Raw genomic sequence first — 20,623 nt, 5'->3', positions numbered from 1 at the left:
AATTAATCTATTTTTTTTAATAATTTTTTAATTTTCCATTTCTATTTTTTGGAATCATCTCGCGACCCCCACTCGAGGTCTCGCGACCGCCCGGGGGGTCGCAACCCCCACTTTGGGAACCTCTGCTGTAGACCAGGGGTTCCCAAAGTGGGGGTCGCGAGATAGATTAAAAAAAAAAATAGGAAAAAAAATATATATATATATTTTTTTTAATCAATTTTTACCAATAAAAAAACACTGACGGACCACCTAACTCCACAAATATCCAAAAACAATAGGCCTGCTTTCCACTCCAACAGTACAACAAATTACAGCCTAATAATGACAGCTTAACCTTCTCTACATCTCCTCGTTCACACAATAAATCAAATACAACTAAAGATTATATAAGCATTTAGTTCAAATGCGATTTAAAATGCTCTCAGGTTTTACACCTCTTATGAAATGTAGACTACATTTATTACGGAGTTTATGTCCAACAGACTCACAGATCGTTGGCGACTGAGAGATATGCAAACACCACATGTAGTACGACACAAACCTCCGCTGTGGATTTTCAAAACAAAATACAGTAAAACTATGGTCGCAGGCCCAAGTTTAACTCTGAGGCCTGCATGGTCTGCCTACAAAACTAAAATAAAAAACGTTTATGCAGCCCCAACAACAGCCTCTGATCATCAACAGACTTCATGCAATGCTTCATCGGATGCATATATTAGATAACTATCTCTATCTCACTCCTAACACATCCAAATCTACTTTCAGCATGGATGAATGTTCATAAAATACATCCATTGTTTGTTCTATATGCTTCTTGAAATCCAAAAAAACACATCGTTTTTTTAGAACAGATTACAAATCGCCTGAAAATGGTACAAACAAGTGGCTACATGTTTGACGAAGGTGTTGCGCTGGGCTATATCATGCAATCGAAAGTGAAACATAATATATATTTTTTCAAATACATTTTTTTTTCTTCTCCATGTCCCCTAGGCCTCCGTATTAATGCAATTGTTGTTGTAGCCTGACAATATTTAGTTATTTCTATGAAAAAATCATCACTATATCACAATGAATTAGTTTCACTTATTTTCTTTAAAATGTGTCAAATATGTGTAGCCTAACATATTTCTTAAATTACAGATGAAGGTTTTACAGAATAGCTCACTTAAAATACTTTTTAAAAAACGTTATTGTATATGTGCTTGATCGTTACTTATGAGGTAAAAAATGTTTGCCGCATAACGGAAATGGCACATTATTACATACATGGAGATCTTTTCATAATAAATACACAAAATAACCAAAGAATGCTGTTTTCCCAGGTTATTAGTAAAGGTTTCGAAAAGGAGCAGACCATGCCATTTCCCAATACAAGCATGGTTGCACCAACTAAACCCACCGGAACAGGTATTTTCTACTAAACAACACTAGCTAGATAAGTTCAGCACACAAATATTTATGTTAAAACTTATACATTGAACATTATCTCTTCTCTACAGAGTTGCCAAAGATAAAAGCTGTGTCGCCAATGGAAAAAGGCGAGGTAATACTTTCATTGTATAGTGAAGCATAAATAGGATAGATCTGGCGTATGCAACAAGTATTAATTCAAAAATAATGTCTACCTTACCATCTTTGTGTATATCCCACAGAATAATTGCAATCCTGGACAGCTTTATTCAAAGTTGTTTGATGAAGTTGAGAAAGTTAAGTGTTGGAAGGTCAAAGTTGACTCTGACACTTTGCAAAAGGAAAGGAGACTCCAAGAAAACAAAAGAACAATTGAAACTCAGCGCAAAGCCATCCAAGAATTGCAGGTTTGTGCCTCAGTTCTTGCCTCTCTCTAACACTATTTTCATTTATATCAGAGGATTATTTTTGATGATATTGTTTGTATTGTGTGTTCTGTCTTCACAGTTTGGAAGTGAAAGTCTCAGTCTAAAGCTGGAGGAACAGATCAGCGAAAATGAGGATTTGAGGAACAAGTATGAGTTTTTTTGAAAAAACACAATTTTTAAATGAAATGTTTTGTCTCTATAAAATGCTCTGTTAATAACACATTTTAATTATAAAAAAAAACAGAAACAACGCAACGAGGAATCTGTGTAATTTACTCAAAGACACTTTTCAGCGGTCAGCTGAAAAAATGCATTTATGTAAGTTAAAAGTGCTTTTTCTTCTGTATTCTGTGTCTTAACCAGTCATATCAAGTGTTGAACAAATGGACACATGGCTGCTTATTTACTGATGTCTTTTTAAATGTTTTAGTTGAATCTGAAAGAGAAGAAACACATCACCTGCTTATGGAAAATAGTTCAAGTATTCAGGTAAACACCTTTAAATCAGCATGTTATTAACTAATAATGTGATGGACAGGAGTAGATTAAACAGCTGGATTAAATGTGTGAACTTTTTCTCCCAGAACATGGTTGCAGCATTTCAAAGCCTTCGTGTTCAAGCAGAAGATGATCAACAAGAGATGCACCATGGTTTGCTTTGATCTTTTTGTTTGCTGTAGCCTTTTCACTACACTGGAACCAAATCTTAACTTTGAATGACCTAAGATTAAGAGATAATGTCCAACAGCAAGAAAACATTGCCTTCATGTTTTCAGTCAAAGAGGCCTTGCTGCAGTTTGAAGATCTGAAAGAGAAATACAATCAAGAATATGACGTGAAAGAAAAAGAGGTTAGTAGAAGGAAATGTCGGTCCGTTTATTTAGGAGTTTATGAAACTCAAGGCTTATGGTTTGGCATTCGCAGGTCGCAGAGCTTCAGACTCAAATACGGGATAAGGAACATGAACTACAAAACCTCCTGCTGGACCTCCATGAAAACCAGAAGCACTGCAAACAACTCCAAGAAGCAACAAGTACGATCATTTCTTTTCTGATTATGTGCGCTTGGCTTGTTTCTTTTTAGATTCAGAATTTTGCAGAAGTTATTTTTGATTAACTTTGTTTGATAAACATTTTTTTTAACAAAGCATTTTGTGTTTACATAATCAATGTTTTGTTACGTTCTTGTGTAACAACATTCAATGTCATTTCAACAATGTTTAGAAACATCTCAGCAGTTGTAATAAAGTAGAAATGTTTAAAGATAAATAGATTTGGATCAAATATAATAATTACAGTGATAATGAAATGATCATCTAGGGAAGAATACCTCATTAAATAAGTGTTTACTTTACAGATGAACAATGTGGACTTCTCAGTAGCTCAAAAACTGAACAAGAGTCCCTGCTTCAGAAACGACTCACTGCAGAGCAGCGCTGCACAGAAGCCGAGGTGAGTGACATGAAACTGGGCTCTGTTGTGCCTTGTTTGCTTTGATTAAATATAGTTCTCTATCCTTTAGAGAAAATGTGAAGCTCTTGCTGCAATTCTTGAACAAACTAAAGAAGAATTTACAGAGATGATTCAAAGCAAAGACTCAAGCTTGCAGGAACTCAGCAAAGTAAAAAATGACCAAGAAGAGACGTTGGAGCAGATTCAGACAAACATTCAGGAGCTCCAGGATTCCCTAGCCTTAGAGACAAAGAGGTATACATGTCATTACATCAAAACATATCAGGGCATGTTCCTTCCTTCCTTCATGTTTCCTATGCCATTATTTTCCTGTTAGGACTAAATATATATAATATCAAATTACCATTTTGGGAACTAATATTGGAATATTTTATTTTCAAGGGTTAAGGAACTTGAGGATAAGCTCATGGCCAACAGTGAGGAACTGGAAAGAAGAAACACACTTTTAGGTAAGACTGACTGACATATGATATACAGTATGTAGATCCTTTCATTTGAAGCCTTTTGATGCTGTTTTCATCTACAGGAGAGAACATGGAGCAGATTGCAAAGAAAGAAGGGCAGATCAAAATACTTGAAGATGAACTGGTAGGGTATATTTATATTTTCTAGAAGAGTATATAACTCGTTTCTCAATCATTAATTGTCTCCCGCACAGTACAGAAGCCCATTTGAAGACACTTACAGTACGTTTGTGTTGATCTCAGGACAAAACATCTAAATGTGTCGAGTCCATGAAGGAAAAGATCGAGGTCACTGAAGTCAAAGTGGAGAAACTCACCGCTGAGCTTTCAAGGGAAACCGAAGAAGCCCAGCGGTATAAGGTGAGCCAATAGATCATTCTTCTCCCAATGAATAGGGAGTCTATTGTGTGTACCTTCAAATGTAAGCCCTATTCTATTTGTGTTGATACAGAATGATGCAGAGATTGAGAAAGCAGAACATGATCTACTAAAGGAAGCTTGTGAAGCTGCTGAAAAAGCACAAGAAGATTTGAAGGAGAAATCCAGAGTGACTGAGGTGTAGATATCTTTCCTTATCTTGCTGCACTCATCATCTCTTACCCACTGCAGGGAATTTGTCTGGGAAGTTGTTTTTATTATGAAAAACAAATGCATTGATATGGTGTACTTTACTCAACACATAGCTTCACCACATGATGTGTTATATACCCTCAGATCAAAGTGCAGCAGCTGGAGGGGCAACTGTTCACAGAAGTAAAGACAAATAAAGAACATACCTTCCAGATGGTGCAACTGAGACAAGACATCCATCAGCATGAGTGAGCTCTTAGTAGCCAGCCAGCGCATTATACAATATAAATACATGTTTGTAATGTTGATGTTTAATTGATGTTATTTCTTAAGGGATAAGTACACGGAGCTATTGGCCAACTTTAATGAGCTGCATTGTGAGAAGACAGTCATTCAGCAGCAGTTTGTGAGCGGATCTTCGAGAGCGAAAGCTGTTGAGGAAAACTTGAAGGTATGAAGTACCCAATGTAGATCATTGTCTTGTGTATATCAACTTGTTTGCATTATGACTGGCTGTATCATGAAGGACACATTCTGAAAGTGGGTTTGACTAAACAGGTTAGTGAAAAGAAGGCTGTGAAACTCACAAAACAAATCCAAAGATTGGAAGAAGAAAACCAAGGTCTACGGTGAGTTGACACGTTGAAGACCTAAGAGGTTAGACGTGGTGTCGTTTTTCAGATCAAATGGTATTTATCTTTTTTAAATAGAGAGGAAGTGAAGTCCATTGAGAACAAGAGCCAAGAGCAATGTCAAGAAACTGAGACTCTGCAGAAGAAGTTTGAAGCAAATGTAAGTATGCCAACAAACCAATGAACAATAGGGTTGTTGTGAAGGTGTTACAGGAGGATGTGTTTGTGATTCCTGTTTATAGTATGAACGTCTGGAGGGGGGAATTGCAGAAAAAGAAAAACGGATCAAATCTGTGGAAACCAAGGTGATTGCATTTTGAAAATACTTATCATGAAAAACACTATTATTATTCATTCATCTCTAAAATAACAAGAAATTGTTTTGTTTTTTTAGCTGCGCAGTCTCAGGAAAAAGTTTGAAATCAAACTGAAAGCCCAGGAGGAATACCAGGAAGAGGTTAGTGAGTGCCCTGAACCTGAAGTCAGTCATTCAGCGAACGGCTCCATCGTGTACTTTCACATGTAAGAAACAAATGTCATAGGAGAAGGCACAATCCAGTCAACTTGAAATGGTGGTTTCCCCTACTAGTTCTACACACTGATATAAACGGTATAACCCTGCATTATGTAAATGCTTGTTTTTGTCTTAAGATCAACAATCTTCATGAGGAGGCCGAGAGCCTTAGAGCGCTGAACGAAGAAAACCGTCAGAAATTGCTAAAAGAATTTGAGGCCAAATCAACCTTGGCATCAGAGCTTGAGATTGAGGTTGCTTATTTATTGTTATGTGATTAACCACATATTCAACTCCTCATAATTAAAAATAAAGAATAAAAACACTTTGTCTAACAGGCACAAAAGTTCAAATCAACAGCAGCAGAGGCCACCAAGAACAAAGAAGACACAGAACTGAAGTGCCAACACCAAATAGCAGATATGGTCGCTCTGATGGAGAAACACAAGGTAACCTCATCAAAAAGCACATGTTGTGCTTTCTAAAAATAGTTGTTTGCAACATGACTGTCACTCCAAACACATGTTGAATTGGAAATGTGTTTGTTATCATTAGAGCCAGTATGACCGGATGGTTGAAGAAAAGGATGCAGAGCTTGATGAGACAAAGAAGAAAGAGATGCAGGCTGTTGCACATCGGAAATCACTGGTATGGTGTTTTTAATAAATCACAATTTTATACATAATTGAGCATATATATATATATTGTATATACTGCATATACAATGAGATCAACAATTATTTGATAACAAATGAGTTATGTTAAATCTACATTTAAAAATGAGGACTTGGAGCTTGCCAAGCACAAGACGGATAACGATCACCTGAAGCAACAGCTGGGGGCAGGAACAACAGAAAAGGTATGTCCTAGTTACTGCAGTAGTTGGAATCAGGTACATTATATCATTCCCCTTTTTTTCACTGAAATAGCTTTTGAGAGAGTTCTTTATGAAACACTTTTAATCATATTAGGAAAAACTGCAGAAGGAGCTGGCTGACTTCAAGAAAGAAATGTCATCTATGAAAATGACTCTGCTGTCAGAGGCAAGGAACAAGCAGGTACAAATATCCGTTCATCTGCGAATATGCTAGCACTGATGAGATGGTTTGTTCTCACATGTACCTAACCTTTAACATTCCAGGCACCTGCCTTAAACTGTACCCAAGGGGAACGTTCTGAGACTCCAAGAGAGAGCTGTTCAATGAGACACGTGTTTGACTCCACCAAAACCAGGAGAACTCCCTCCTCCAGCAACAAAGAGGGAAGTTCTGCATTAATGAAGAAAGCTGTGAGTTACCTACCAGATTCCTTTAGACAGACTAAATGCTCTTATTTCAGACACATCCCTAATTGTTTAGGTGAGTTAGGAATCAAATCATGAAGTTGTATTATCTCAAAGACACTGGAGATCTATTCTTCAACTCACCTGTTAGTCCAATTCAGACCATCTTCCTACCATGGATGTCAAGTTGTATCCATTCAACAATACAACGCATACTGAAATGATAACTCTCTTGCACATGAATACACATCCAATGCAGTTTCAGGGCTGTGTATTGTATGTTCATGTGCCATAATCACTATGGACTGCATGTCCATAGTGATTATGGTCAGTAAGGCTGTTATGGAACAATATTGCAATACATTTTTGGTTGTCAAGGAATCAATTTAACTGCATTAATATTATACATATGTTGTTAAGGAATCCTACTCTGAATCCATCAGAAAATCCTCTCGAACAACACCAAAGACCAAGGTAGACAACAGCACATTTACACACAAATGTTTACTGGTGATGATGGTGATGATGATGATGACGATGATGACGACGATGATGATGATGATGATGGTGGAGAGTCTAGTTGCTTTCATTATAACTCAGACTGACCTTGATTTCCCTTCGAAGGAATTTCGTAATGAAGACCTAAAAACCCCAAGAAGAACTACAAACAGACTTGGCGGAACATCAAAGATCAAAGTAATATAGTAGATTATTCTGACATTTTCCATAAAGAAAACAAATATTTGAATGACGTGCGCACATTAACACTCTGATTTGTTTTATTCAGTCCTACAGAATAAGGACTCCTCCTTCTTCTGAAAAGGCATCAGGCTGGGGAAAGAGCACCTTAGTGCTGTCGGACAAGTCTGACAGCTCTGATCAACATGACCTCTTGGTGAGTTGTATTTGTATTGATTGTTGGTTTATTGAATTACACAGTAAGTACATAGTATCATTGTTTTTGTGAGTTGTATCTGATACAAGTGCATGATTGCCAAAAGAGCTGGCTTAGTCTTCTGTTTCTCTTCTTGGCAGACCTTTGCTAGTACACCTATACCAGATGTTTCCGCTCCACACCGCAAGTTCAACATCTTCAAAAAGGTAACATGCTATTTAAAAAGCTTGATGCATTGTATACATAGACATAAAAACAAACTATCGCATGTCATTTTTATTTATACAAAAATGGATCATTGTTTTTTCAGATCCAAAGCCCCATCTCTCAGAAATCACCAGGGAACTCCTTGAAGTTAGCAGCAATGAAAAGGATGCGAGATGCTGGTTGGACAGCTGTTACGGGCTGTGACAAAAAGAAGAAGACAACCAATGACAAGATCTTTGCCTAAATAGTGCGCTCACAGGGCAGATAACCCTTAAAAGTTTTAGTTCGGATGTTCATGTTTCAACTTTGTTATCGTTCACAAATAGCATCGGTAAGACTTTAACACACTGTATCATTAATAACAAAAGGCCAATTTATTTCTTTACATGCACAAAAGATTAGATAGGTTGATCAGTTAAACAGTCTTGTTATCAAAAGTGTTCATTGTCCAGCTGTTCAAGCAAGTTTGGCTATAAGGTCATTTAAATGACTGCAGAGTCCCCTTCAATGCGTTTAGGTGCTTTAGAAAGAATCAGTTTATTGTAGTTCTGCTTTATGTAAAGACTAATCTTTACTGGTGTTCACATGAGATGGATTTGACCTGCACGAGTTGATATTGTTGTTGTGAGAGATAGTGTAGTTTGTGTTGCTATCTTAATATATTTAATGTATTTCTGTATTCTAGTATTGACAGTTTAGTGAGTAAAATTGATGTTCAAATCAATCAGCATTGTCCTTGTTTCAATGTTCTGCCCATCATTGTTGTGGCTGTCCTCTCTGCTGTCAGACTCTTATGAATCATTTTGACATTTCTCATGGGTCAGTCCTGAAGTTCTCTACTCATTTGGGGAAGAGGAAAACACTTTCGATCACCAAAGCTGCAGGAACTCGGTCCTTAATGAAGGAACTGGAGACGGAATTGAGATCGGTCTGCTGCTGGGGCTTCTGGAACGTTGTCGTATATCGGGTGGCCATCATAAAGTCCTCCAGAAATCACGAGTGTGTCATCGTCGGCCACAAATGCATCTGCTGAAAACCAGGTATGTTAAACTGGTAATGATAAACAAAACAGAATATACTTATTGTTTGAGGAAGGGAAAGTCCTTACCCGTGTCATCAGTGTTATTGAGAGGTTGATGCAAGTATTGGATGTTATGTTTGCATCTGCGAAACATGAACCCAACCAATGCCAGAGCAAATACTCCGAGTACAACGCTGAAAACAATAGTCATATTCTTTTCTGAAATGTTCAGTCGCAAACCTAGCAACAGGGAAAAAGGAACACATTAAAAACCTACAATGAGCAATTCAATGAAAAACTGAAGCCTGCTTACCTTGTGTGGTTCTGTTCATTGAATCTGACGTCGTGTTCACGGTGTGTGATGAAGTTGTAATTACTGTAGCAGTCGGTGTACTCATGTTACCTGCCGTGGTCTGTGTTGCTGGTGTTGTCTGTGCAGTGAGTGTCGGTGTGCGATTGCCAGGTGTCGTGGTTATTTGTGATGTAGTGTTTGTTAGAGCAGTCGCCTGAGATGGGTGACTTGTGCTCTCATTTGTTGCGGCTGTACTTCCTGTGAATGTCTCATTGTCTCGGGTTGTGCTGCTGAAAGGAGTCGTGTTTCTGGTCAAATTTGAGATAACAGTAGAGTTAGGTGAAGGTACCATTGTTGTTCCGTTTGTCATGTTTGACCTGGGGGTTGGTATTATAGGTCTGATAGTAGTGATATTCTCCGCTTGTACCACAGCAATAGAAAGAGCCAGAAGGCAACAAGCCAGACCAGCAGAGATGGTATCCATGACTATTAAGTCCTGTAATGGTAAACAAAACATGAGCACTTCCAGAAACAGTGTAAAATGTGTTTAAACCGTAAGCCTGTGAAAACAACATCTTAAACATGGTGGTTGACCTTTAATAACTAGGTCATATCTACTACATTAATCAATATAATCCAGCAAAGATCAGACACATTCAAACACATAATGGCAACCAACTCTTATTTTATTTAAATATAATCATTTCTAATCTCCCTCTTACTCTATGTAAAAAACTAAGTTCAAATCTTGATCAAGGAAGTAAATGTAAGATTTGTCTCACCTTGTTTTGTCGGTGTCAGTGAAAACAAACTGGGCTCACTTCACTGGCAGCGAGTCTGCCTCCATGCTACGGCTGACTCCACTTCCTGTAAACCTTGTGCAGCTCGTGTGGATTTGCTGGCGCAGTGGCAGGTGAAAGTGGGCAGGTCAGTGCTTTGTAACCTTCCTCCATTGTATGTTGCCAAGGAGACACATGACACGTTTATTATCCTGACCAAAGCTCACTCGGTCTTTTCCTTATTGCTCAGTTCAAACACTTTTTACTGCCCTGAGTAGAACAGAAACTGCAGAGTACATGTAGTTTTCTTAGTTTCACTGTCATATATACTCACTCTACATACAGAGGTCATACACTCACTGGGGTTTTCTGTATGCTTGTGTACAAGGGTTTATCAAATCTTTAATAATGAGTAGGCAGTTACTAAAAAAGTTCACAATTCCCCCCCCCCAAAATAACCAGCCACTTAACAAATACAAACACATGGCCATGTCATCTTACATTTTGTAGTATATCAAACAGTGTTTCATTATGCCTTTGTCAGCAGGACATGAAGGAGGACAATGTTCAGGTAGAGAACATAGAGCTAGCAGACACTGAAAGAGAACAATTGAACAAAGGGCAATGAAAGTAAAGTGAACACATCACTGCTTAACAGGAAATGAGAGCCGCTCTGTCATCGTGAGATCAAATATGAGGTGACTGTGTGTGATCTCAAAGCCTATTGTTCTGATGAATGCTAAAACTGCAGAAATGTCCTGGTTTAACTCTTTTTTTTCTATTATTAAAATCACCTCAGTAGGGTAGTAACATCCAAAGACAGATTTAGATTGTCTTTATGTTCTTAAAGCTCAATTTAAGACAAGTTGTCAAGCTCTTTCTCAATGTAAAATATACATAATGTTTTATTGAAATTCAAGAAACATGTTTAAAACACATCAACATAAATACACGGTAATGGAAGATTTGTAAAAACAATTGTTTCCACAAATGTAATGCACGGGGGATCAAGCAGCAAAACAATTGAGTCTTGTCATTGTCATGTTTATAAAAATAATTATTTTAAAATCTCTCCTTTCAGTAAATATGTATGAATGCAGCAGTGTCACAGTTTGGTGGCTCTTTCAGGATCTTTGCTTTTCATTTCAAAGTCTGTGAATGTTGGGTTGTCAGCCACCGTATTAAAGTCTGTTGCAGACTTTTCTGTGACTTCTGATACCTGTAACGGAGTGAGAACAAACTATTATTAACACGTGACAAAATATACACATCTGTATTTCATATATCTTTACTTTGTTACTTGTTATATAACAAAGGGGTTTTTCTCCTACCTTTGATTTACCACAGCAGCTGAAGCTAAACAGGTCACTCGCCTTCACAAACAGATCAGGGTTCTTTTCATCTTGCTTACATCCACCTAAACACAAATGGAAACATATTCCCATAACAGTTCTAATTGTAGATTTACATTATACTGTTAAATATTTCACCAACATAAGAATGTGTATTTTCAGGTAATGGTAAAGGAGATGTCTCACCTGTGGCCATGCTCACCAGCAGACCAACCACCATCGTGGTGAGCGTACCCAGGAGACAGAAGTAGAGGTAGGACAGAGAGTACCAGGAGTCTGCCAGAGGCGGCCTCACACTGAAACACAGAGGACATCATTACATGATGTCCTCATCCTATTCTGCACTTCTTATGCCAACATTAATGACACATTTCTTCTGATGGCATACTGCATGAACCTCGTTTGCAACTATCGTTTATCCTTATTATCGAATATTCGACTTTTAATAGTTTTGTCAAACGTGCAGTCCAAATTCCTAACTTATTTTAATAAACAATAATATAAAACAGAAACATCCGCAAATTATCACTTTAAGAAAATGGAACATGTGAAAAGTTGCCATTTTTCAAATGCCCTGAGGAATTAATAGCTTGTTGAAATAGTTGATTTTCTCTCAATTGACGTATTAATAAAGCAAGTAACTGCTGCTCAAGTATATATATAAATGTAGACTGAGGTTCTTTGGATATAGTCTCTATCAATGTGCATTTTGTATTTCCGAAATTATTTTTGAAAAGCATCAAAACCCTGTATAAAAATCCATTTCTGAAATGTAGTCCAGAAAAGCGGTGGGTTCAGCATATATTATCAAGTTTAATGATATGTATTAATATACTGATAAAGCATTCAAGCATTCCCTCTGGGAGCATTCATCCTTGACAACAGCTAAATAATTTAATTTTGTATTTATATATGTTTAGAGTTTTTACTTTTGGTAATAAACCGGCAAATTGAAGTCTTTGCGGGTCAGATATGAAGCTTGGAAACATTTCTATAATTGGTATACATTTGCAAAATGAAAATGCTAATGTTGTTTTGGATCTGCTCATGTCATGTGAGTGGCAGCAGACGCCCCTGAGTGTCATGAATAACTCACTGGGGCTGTGAGGTCAGAGTCACGGGACTGGTCCATGGAGCTGGGGTTGTGACGTTTTGACTCATTGTGCTGTTGCAGCCCACAGTGGAGACTGGGAGAGGGTTTGTCTTTTCAGCTGTGGGGGGGTAGATCTGGCTTCCAATCCCCACCCACAGAGTCAACACCAGGCCAATGATCATTCCCACGAGCCCGCCCTGCAAAGTAAACATGGTGCAGTCAAATACCTCCTGGATGCGTCACATTCAAAAAGAATGCTAGTGTAAAAGGAAATACTCACTATTGAATTTGATGTGCGGAATAGCATGCCTAATAGGTAAAGACCAAGAAGAGGCCCGCTGATCATGCCAAATATGGACAGAGCTGCCTGTGAAAAGAAAACGATCAGAAGGCTTGTAGTTCATGGTGTTCAGCTCTTGGTGGGGCAGTAGAGCAATACATGAGTGCATGGTGTTCACCTGCAAAATGCTTCCCATGGCTGATGCAACTCCAGCCATCCCAATGCACACGGCACCAAAGAAAACACCTGGGAGGTGTTCAAATCAGCATTGTTAAGATCAGAGAAAGGATCTAAACACAGCTTTCAGAGACAAATGTTTTTTTTTTAATAATTTAGCGGTTTTTGGTCTCAATGTATTTTGAATGTTGTCTTGTATTTCCAGGGTATCTGTTCTTGAAAAGTCATAAAAAGCGTTGAATTTAGTTAATAATGTCAGTTCATAGGCGTTGATGTTATTTAAAAAATAATTCCACATATGATTGTGGGCTGTCAGGAGACGTTACACATAAATTACATTAGGAAGGAAACACATTGTCATATAAAGGGTACGTGTCAGTTTGAGCTAAATTAATGTGTGGTCAATCCATTCATCACTAGTTTTTTTTTTTTAAATCCTTAACACTTGGTTATGTAACCTGTATTAAATGTATCCTATGGGTAACTAATAAATGGTTTAACTTCCAAGTAATTAACTAATAAAGGGTTTATCTTCCAAGTAATTAACTAATAAAGGGCTTAACTTCAAAGTAATAATGGAAACCACAACTTTGATCCTCCCAAGTTGACCTACGTGTTTCAACCTTTGTAGGGTTTGTTCAGCCAATTGAGGTATAGGCCTATCCACTGTTTGTACATTGAGCTTTGCAAAATCTGCTTCTAGAAGCTTTTCTCCAATGGTTTCATTTATTTGATCACCACCTGGTCATGTCATAACTTGAACAGTGCAACTGGAAACAATTATATTTATTTGGAAGAATAACATAAGATAATGGTTATCTCTGTAACTACTATCTTATGAGCTTCAAGGAGTCACTGTAAGATAATTACTGCGGTATTTATGGTCAGAACTGACTGTATCTCTTTAGATAATGACATATGTAAGGTTGTATAGCAAAACTGTCTTCATAAAACATTTTCTTGGGAGTAGTTTAGTCTTTATCACACTTTTTCTGATACTTGCTCATTTTTGTGCTGACGTGAAAGCATATTGAACTTACTGAGGCCCATGTTCATCCAGGAAACTTGCTTCTCTGTGAGGTTTTTGAACACTGGAAGAATAAAGTCCTCCACAGTGACAGCAACAAGAGCATTAATGCTTGAAGACACTGTGCTGAAAAATATACAACAGTTAGCTTTTAGAATAGAACAGGATGACTTATGCATTTAGATGGCCATTTAGGTTACAGGTAGGATTAGTCTCGGATAGCATGCAGACGGTCGTTTCGTGCGTCATGCGTGCATAAAATGACTAGAACCCAACAATGACTTTCTCATTCGTCAGAAAAACAATGACATGGAGTTAGGAAGAAAGATAACCCAGGTACTGCCAGCTCATTTTGACTCATCATTGTATCTTATCTACAAGATCCTTTCCTTATTCCTTACAAACTATAACAAATGTTCCACGTTTGTCTCAGGACTCACCTAAGGGTACCACTGTATGCAGCAGCCACAAACAAGCCAGGGATTCCAGGGTAGGCTGCCAGGATATCCATCACAAGGTACGGCAGCATCTGGTGTCCAAAGAAGAGCCATTTTACAGTTAACAGTAATGCTTTGTGACACACAGCATGATGACCATGAGATGATGAGACTATAACAGCTGTGGTTACCTGGTCAGGTGTGCCTATGTCACCGTTTTCAAGTGGGTCACAGTTCTTGTAAATGGAGAACATGGTGAGGCCGGAAAACACAGCCAGACTCACAGTTAGCCACAGGCCCACCAGGTTCACATACAAAGACCTGGGATGTTAAAGAAGACGCGTCAGTGCTCAAACCTTTGCTCACATCTAACAATATACTTTTGGCATTGCAGGAACGCTCACATCTTGGCATGTCGCAAGGATTTGCAGGAGATGTAGCGTTGCACCTGGGACTGGTTGATGGAGTAGATGGACACCCACATGACGCTGCCACCGACTACGATAGTCCAGAAAGTGTGTCGCTTCAGAGGGTCCGGGTCAAAGCTAAAAGTCAACAACATGTGTAAGGTTTGATTGTTTGGGGACATCAACAGCACAAACATCTGGTAAAGAAAGGTCTTTTAAATCAACACTGAGAAAAAAGTTGAATTTAATTAAATGTTTTATGTCAACAAATTACTAATAATTGTATTAGGTAAGTTAAAAGCAATAATATTAAGTTTGAATAAAAACAGTATATTGTTGCTTTCAGCTAACCCAATAGACATAATACAGTCAGCGTTTCTGTTTTTCCAGTGAATAAACAGAAATGATTGATATTTAATCAACAGTTTCCAGAGAACCTTCCTTTCGTGTATACACAAGCAGTTAGTCACAGGAAACAATTACCGGAGTTAATCAAATTGTTTTTTCTGTCACTGCAGTCTAATTGATCTGATTATGGAAGCCCCGCCCATCTGACATCATAATCTGTTCAAAACAAACCAACAACAAATACTATCCTCCACAACTCTGCTGGTGTACTTACTCAAACGCATCTAGTCGGCCTCCTTTGCCAGCATCTTCCCAAATATTGGTCAGGCCTCCCTGCAGAACGGCTCCTCGAGCTATAACCGCCACAAACCCTGCCAGCATGATCACCATCTGCATTACGTCCGTCCAGATCACTGCTTTCAGACCGCCCTGAAACAAATCCAAGTTCCTGTCAGCTTATCATTTCCAAGTAATGTTGAAGATCTTTCCGATGTAGTGCTAGTTGAGGCTTCATGCTGTGAATTTCAAATGTGTACAATTATAAATCAACTTTGACAACTTTAGTTTCACAAGCAGATCTGACGGTGTAATTAACCGCACACCTAAATAGGTGTGTGCAATCTGTACAAATAAGTTTAGTTTGAAACATTTCTCTTTTTTTTTTTGCACTTTTATTGTCATTACATAGTACAGGTACTATGTAATGAAATGGTTCGTCTGCATTTGACCCATCCTAGTGTTAGGAGCAGTCTAACAATGCAGATCATGTATTTACTACAATAAATACTATATGAAATGCAGCATACTGACCAAAGTGCAGTAGACGATGCACACTGCTCCTGTGGCCACCAGCACTCCCCATAGATCCAGCCCTGTGACTGAGTAACCACAGAAAAACTCCTTTATGATTTCAGAGCAAATGCATTGAGACATAACACCATGAGACATTTCAGTTAATCCGAGCCGCTCTCATAACCTCCTAAAAATGTTGTATTTAAAAGGAAAACACATACTCAGCTTTTTTAGTTTGAGGTTAAATCTGTGTTGAAGTTAAACATGAGACAGAGAAACCATCTGTCCTATCTGTCAGTATTGAACAGTATAAACTCTGTTTTCAGGCCAAATCAAATCTAACACAGGTTACCTCTGGACGACTGAAGAACTCTTTATTCATAACTGCTGCAGCAGACTTACTTTGATTTAGTGCAAGAGCTGGGGCGTAGATGACCATGCCGGTGTACAGGATCTGAACAAAAGTGCTCCCATTAGCTGATTAGTTGGAAACACATCAAACGTGATTCATATTCATCTTGAAATTGGTATCAAGAATCCATTTTACATGAAGCAAAACAGGTGCTTTTCACCATGTTACATTTTTCATGTTATTTTGAATGATTAAATGCATAGCAACCATGAATATGTTTGAAAAGCATGTTTTAGTTACCGTCTGAGCAATGTACATTGTTGTCCCAAGTAGACGAACGGGCCGGCTGAAGCGCAGCTCCAGGTACTAGAAATGGAAGGAAAACAGACAGTCATACTTCAGTAAACTGTTCATTTGGTTTATATATCCATATTTACAAAATATGCAAATTGTTTTTTATTTGTTTTCCACTCCAATGTCTGCCCAATTATTGGAGGAACTGCTTTTATGGCAGATTTTGTACAGCAATGGATAACAGTAAAACCCTTTAAACAAGCTACAGCCATGTTGTGAAATAAAGTGCAGCCACATTAACTTGTAAAAGTGCCCATCAATAAAGCATGCATGCTCCAATTATTGTTATATTCCAAGGTATTTGGTGCCAGCTTTTGTAATATTTTAATCATTTCCGTACCTCATAGGCACTGGTGATTGCCAGTCTGTAGAATAGTGGGACAAAGACCTCAGCGGTGATAACAGACATGATGGCATAGGAGAAGCCGAAGAGCCAGAAGGCAGCTCCAAAGCGGTAGGCCTCAGCCGGTGTGCCGATGACCGTGATGCCAGACATAAAGCTGGCAGTGAGCGACATGGCAACAGGCACAGCTGTCATTTGTCGTCCACCAAGCAAGAACTCAGAACTGCTGGTCTCCTTGCGGCTTCGGATGGCCTGGAAAAGGCCAACGCCGGCTGAAACCAAAATAGTTCCCGCAAACACCACATAATCCCACACAGAGAAAGTGGCCACTGGACCACCTGCACCAGTCATGGTTAGTTTAGCAGCTTTCACCAACGCTTCTCTCTGAACTCTTGTTATGAATGCTTCTGAATTATTTGTTGTTTCTAACGTTGAAGGATCTTCACTTTAATTTAGCCTGAAACTGTCTTAAACTCCAGTTGTACACAAACCAAAACATAAGTAGAAGTCAGAGAAAGCCAACTGTGTCAAATGTGAGACAGGTGTAAATAAACTGCACTCATCCTTAAAATGTCCTTTCAACAAAGAATAGAAAAATCCAGAGTTTGAGGCGTTAGTCCAACGCTGTTTTCCACTTTGTAATCTAACTATCAGAGTTGCTCCAGCTAATAGTAGAGGTATAACACACTTTAACCACTCTTCATCTCCCGCAGGTGTCTTAGCCACTCTGAAGTTTTCTGCAGACTATAAAGATTAGTTTAGTTAATAATCCATCAAGGACACATTGTACTCAAGTCAGCCTTCCAGTGATTGTAAAAGGTGGTGTTCCTGGGGGTTGTGCTGATGGCAGACAAGATACTTTCTATTGGAATGACAAAAAGAATGCACCAGAGAGACTTTAACTACCCTTGACAATCATTAAACAAAAATAAGGAAATCCATGCAGCTTTGGCTCAAGTGAACATACCGACTTGTCAGTAGCTCGAAGCCTCAATCTCTGACGTTTAGAGATAAACTGCAATGTCTACTGCTGCAGTTTTCATTTGACTTACTGTACTAGGACAAAAGATTAGATAAGCCTACTCTGAATGTGTTTTACCCATGTTTATAACAAATTTGGACTGTGCCGTTTGTGAAAGTCTTGCATAAACTTTGCTGACTGGTGTGGATTTTTGGAACCACCAATGCATGAAGCATAATTTCCACATGCACATTGACAGAAGTGCTCAGACACGTTATCTAGTTCAAAACGTGTTTTTCTTCGGTTAATTTTTATCCAAATGAGGGACAGATTAGGTTTGTAACTCTGGTTAACATGTAAAAGTGCTTTAGAAAATAAGCGCATCCTTCCAAGAATGTATGCTTTTAGGCATTTTGTGACATCTAGTGGACACTGAACAAGCCCATGATCTTCAGTTCATTTAGAATCAATTTTCTTTGTTGTTTTTACATAAACTTTGATCATTCAAATAATTATTAATTCATGTCACTCAACTAATGGACTAAACACTAAGTCCTGTCTGTTCGTCACAGATAGAAGATAACTGCTACCTTGGATACGAAAAATGTTGCATAAATACTGTTCATGAGGGATGTTCAAACTCACAATCATCAGGTCCTGCATCTCTGGAGCAGGTGACTCTCACATGCAAAAAGGAGCAAATCATAATGAAGATACTACGCTTTATGTCCTTGCTGATCTCTCGTTGACAATGTGTGTCTTTATATTTCCTTTCCTTGCAGATCCCAAGTTTATTTGGGAAATAAATCCCTTTGCTTGACATGGAGAGTGCAGTATTCACCAGCTGGCTCCTTTTCCTGATGTTCAGCCCAGCTGTTCCCATGTGTTTACCCACAGACTTCACCCTGTATGTGGAACAGCCAGAGTGTGGCTACTGTGTGGCGATCAACACAACCATCTGCATGGGATTCTGCTACTCAAAGGTATGTCTGACGTAGATTCTCATTCATTTCTTCAGCTGGAAAAATAAAGATTGTCATATAGGAAAGTGATTGATGAAAAGGTTCATTGTTTCACCATGGCCAATAAAAATGATTAACTGTGAATGGTTTAAAGTTGTAAATCCACTTTAAAAAAATATTTGTTTTCAGTCAAAACACATTTCCGTTTGATCGTTAACCAGTGTAAATAGAAGGTAGTATTTAAGGAAATAAAAAAACACAAAAGGGTCAGAAACAAATGAAAAACAAACAGATTTAATTGTAGTATTTTCAAATGTAGTTTTAATGTAACTGAATATGTTTCATAATAACATTTAAATGTGTTCAATGTGCAAAGTCCTTAGGGAAAGGAACAGTCAAATAAAAAACAAACATATTTAAAACATAGGTGATCTTTTAGAAAGACTGTAACATTTAACCAACAAACTTGTTGCATTATTTATTTACCTAGAAAAGTGTACATTAATCAACAATTCAGTTTCAACCTCAATGTAAATATGTCTGTTGGCTATTGATCAAGGGGCGGGGGCCTTGACCTCAACCCTGACAAAGAGACAGAGCCACGGCTGGATTTATCCAATTTTAAGATACAAATCTACAAAAAGTTGTTTGTTTCCAAGGATTTGAAATGTATAATGAGTTGATGATGTGTTTGTGTACTGTACGTTGAGCAGGACAGTAACCTGAAGCACCCACTCCGCACACGCTTCCTGATCCAGCGAAGCTGTACCTATGACAAGGTGGAATACCGTGCGGCCGTACTGCCCGGCTGCCCCGTGGACTCCAACCCCGTCTTCACCTACCCCGTGGCCCTCAGCTGCCACTGTGGGGCCTGCAGGACGGACAGCAATGAGTGCATACAGAGGGCCGGCCCTGACAGAGCTCGCTGTACCAAACCAGTGAGAAGTCTCTACCCGTACCCTGGCCAGAGAAACTACATGATCCCTTTCTGATTCTCCTGGTATCAGCTTATCTCTTTTTACTGTTCAAACGACCCAGCAGCTGCATGAGTCATGAATGTTTTTCGATGAAACAAACACCATCCTTTAGTTGGTGATGGATACAGAGTTATCTATACTGTCTGTTCTGGTACCTATTGTTCCCGACTGTTTATTGTGTCTTTGTTGCCAAGCGTGCCTGTGCTGCAGCCCTGCTACTCACTTTACAATGCGGGGTTGATCCTGTCGCACATTTTAGTCAGCGTCATTATTTATCCTCCTGTACCCTTGTGTGTGAGTGTGTGTGTGTGACTCCCAGACGTATTATGTTTACTCTAAGAGGGATACTCTGAATTCAACTCAATTAAAGCTGACGTCTCTAAATAGCTCTCTGACTAAGCTGTGTTTGACTTAATCACATCCTGTACAGAGCACAACAGTAGCTTCCACATCACAATCACAAGGCCGTGACGCTCCACAATGTCACCTCAGGATACTATATTTGCCACATCCGTCATTCTGAAGGCACATGATCGTTAACTCACCTCTTCCTACCAAATGGATTATCAGTGAGCATGGTGGTCCACAAAGATAAGGCAGAAGAATTACCAATCTCCAAAATGACAGTATGAAAATTGTCTTTACCAATTTGTTGAATAGATAATATGTTTACATTAATAATAGTACAGCATCAATGTGTTGTTTCCCGTTGTCACAGTGAATTCTGGAGGGAGACAGCTGGAGCTTATTAATAGCACAGTAGTTCAAAGGTGAAACTGACTATGAAGTCCA

The 20,623-nt window shown here is 38.5% G+C and overlaps 3 protein-coding genes across 3 annotated transcripts; 2 read left to right on the top strand and 1 right to left on the bottom strand.

Annotated features, from left to right (window-relative positions):
• The first annotated feature begins 1,333 nt into the window (after window positions 1-1,333).
• sycp1 (synaptonemal complex protein 1) lies at window positions 1,334-8,902 on the top strand. Its single transcript, XM_010766561.1, is given in 32 exon segments — window positions 1,334-1,410; window positions 1,503-1,546; window positions 1,656-1,820; window positions 1,921-1,988; window positions 2,086-2,159; window positions 2,272-2,330; window positions 2,426-2,492; window positions 2,618-2,691; window positions 2,766-2,874; window positions 3,198-3,292; window positions 3,363-3,547; window positions 3,695-3,762; window positions 3,840-3,901; window positions 4,021-4,137; window positions 4,229-4,333; window positions 4,492-4,595; window positions 4,681-4,798; window positions 4,906-4,976; window positions 5,058-5,139; window positions 5,222-5,284; window positions 5,374-5,436; window positions 5,507-5,554; window positions 5,631-5,747; window positions 5,832-5,942; window positions 6,049-6,141; window positions 6,278-6,352; window positions 6,465-6,551; window positions 6,635-6,781; window positions 7,400-7,471; window positions 7,563-7,670; window positions 7,811-7,876; window positions 7,981-8,902. Coding segments are annotated over 32 exon segments (2,910 nt in total). The 5' UTR covers window positions 1,334-1,358; the 3' UTR covers window positions 8,122-8,902.
• A 2,025-nt stretch (window positions 8,903-10,927) lies between these two features.
• slc5a8l (solute carrier family 5 member 8, like) lies at window positions 10,928-17,648 on the bottom strand. Its single transcript, XM_010766558.1, has 15 exons — window positions 16,929-17,648; window positions 16,535-16,600; window positions 16,285-16,336; window positions 15,901-15,968; window positions 15,365-15,519; window positions 14,740-14,880; window positions 14,527-14,656; window positions 14,339-14,427; window positions 13,912-14,024; window positions 12,873-12,940; window positions 12,695-12,781; window positions 12,418-12,611; window positions 11,508-11,617; window positions 11,301-11,386; window positions 10,928-11,188 (listed from the first exon to the last, which is right to left on the bottom strand). Exons 1-15 carry the CDS (start codon window positions 17,280-17,282, stop codon window positions 11,075-11,077), a joined length of 1,827 nt encoding a protein of 608 aa, XP_010764860.1. The 5' UTR covers window positions 17,283-17,648; the 3' UTR covers window positions 10,928-11,074.
• tshba (thyroid stimulating hormone subunit beta a) lies at window positions 17,225-19,954 on the top strand. Its single transcript, XM_010766559.1, has 3 exons — window positions 17,225-17,283; window positions 18,675-18,875; window positions 19,568-19,954. Exons 2-3 carry the CDS (start codon window positions 18,714-18,716, stop codon window positions 19,844-19,846), a joined length of 441 nt encoding a protein of 146 aa, XP_010764861.1. The 5' UTR covers window positions 17,225-17,283; window positions 18,675-18,713; the 3' UTR covers window positions 19,847-19,954.
• The last annotated feature ends 669 nt before the right edge of the window (window positions 19,955-20,623 follow it).

The sequence above is a fragment of the Notothenia coriiceps genome, unplaced genomic scaffold (genome assembly GCF_000735185.1).
Source record: "Notothenia coriiceps isolate Sejong01 unplaced genomic scaffold, NC01 NC01_scaffold00003377, whole genome shotgun sequence".
Classification (NCBI taxonomy): domain Eukaryota; kingdom Metazoa; phylum Chordata; class Actinopteri; order Perciformes; family Nototheniidae; genus Notothenia; species Notothenia coriiceps.
This window is presented reverse-complemented; position numbering and strand designations above follow the sequence as displayed.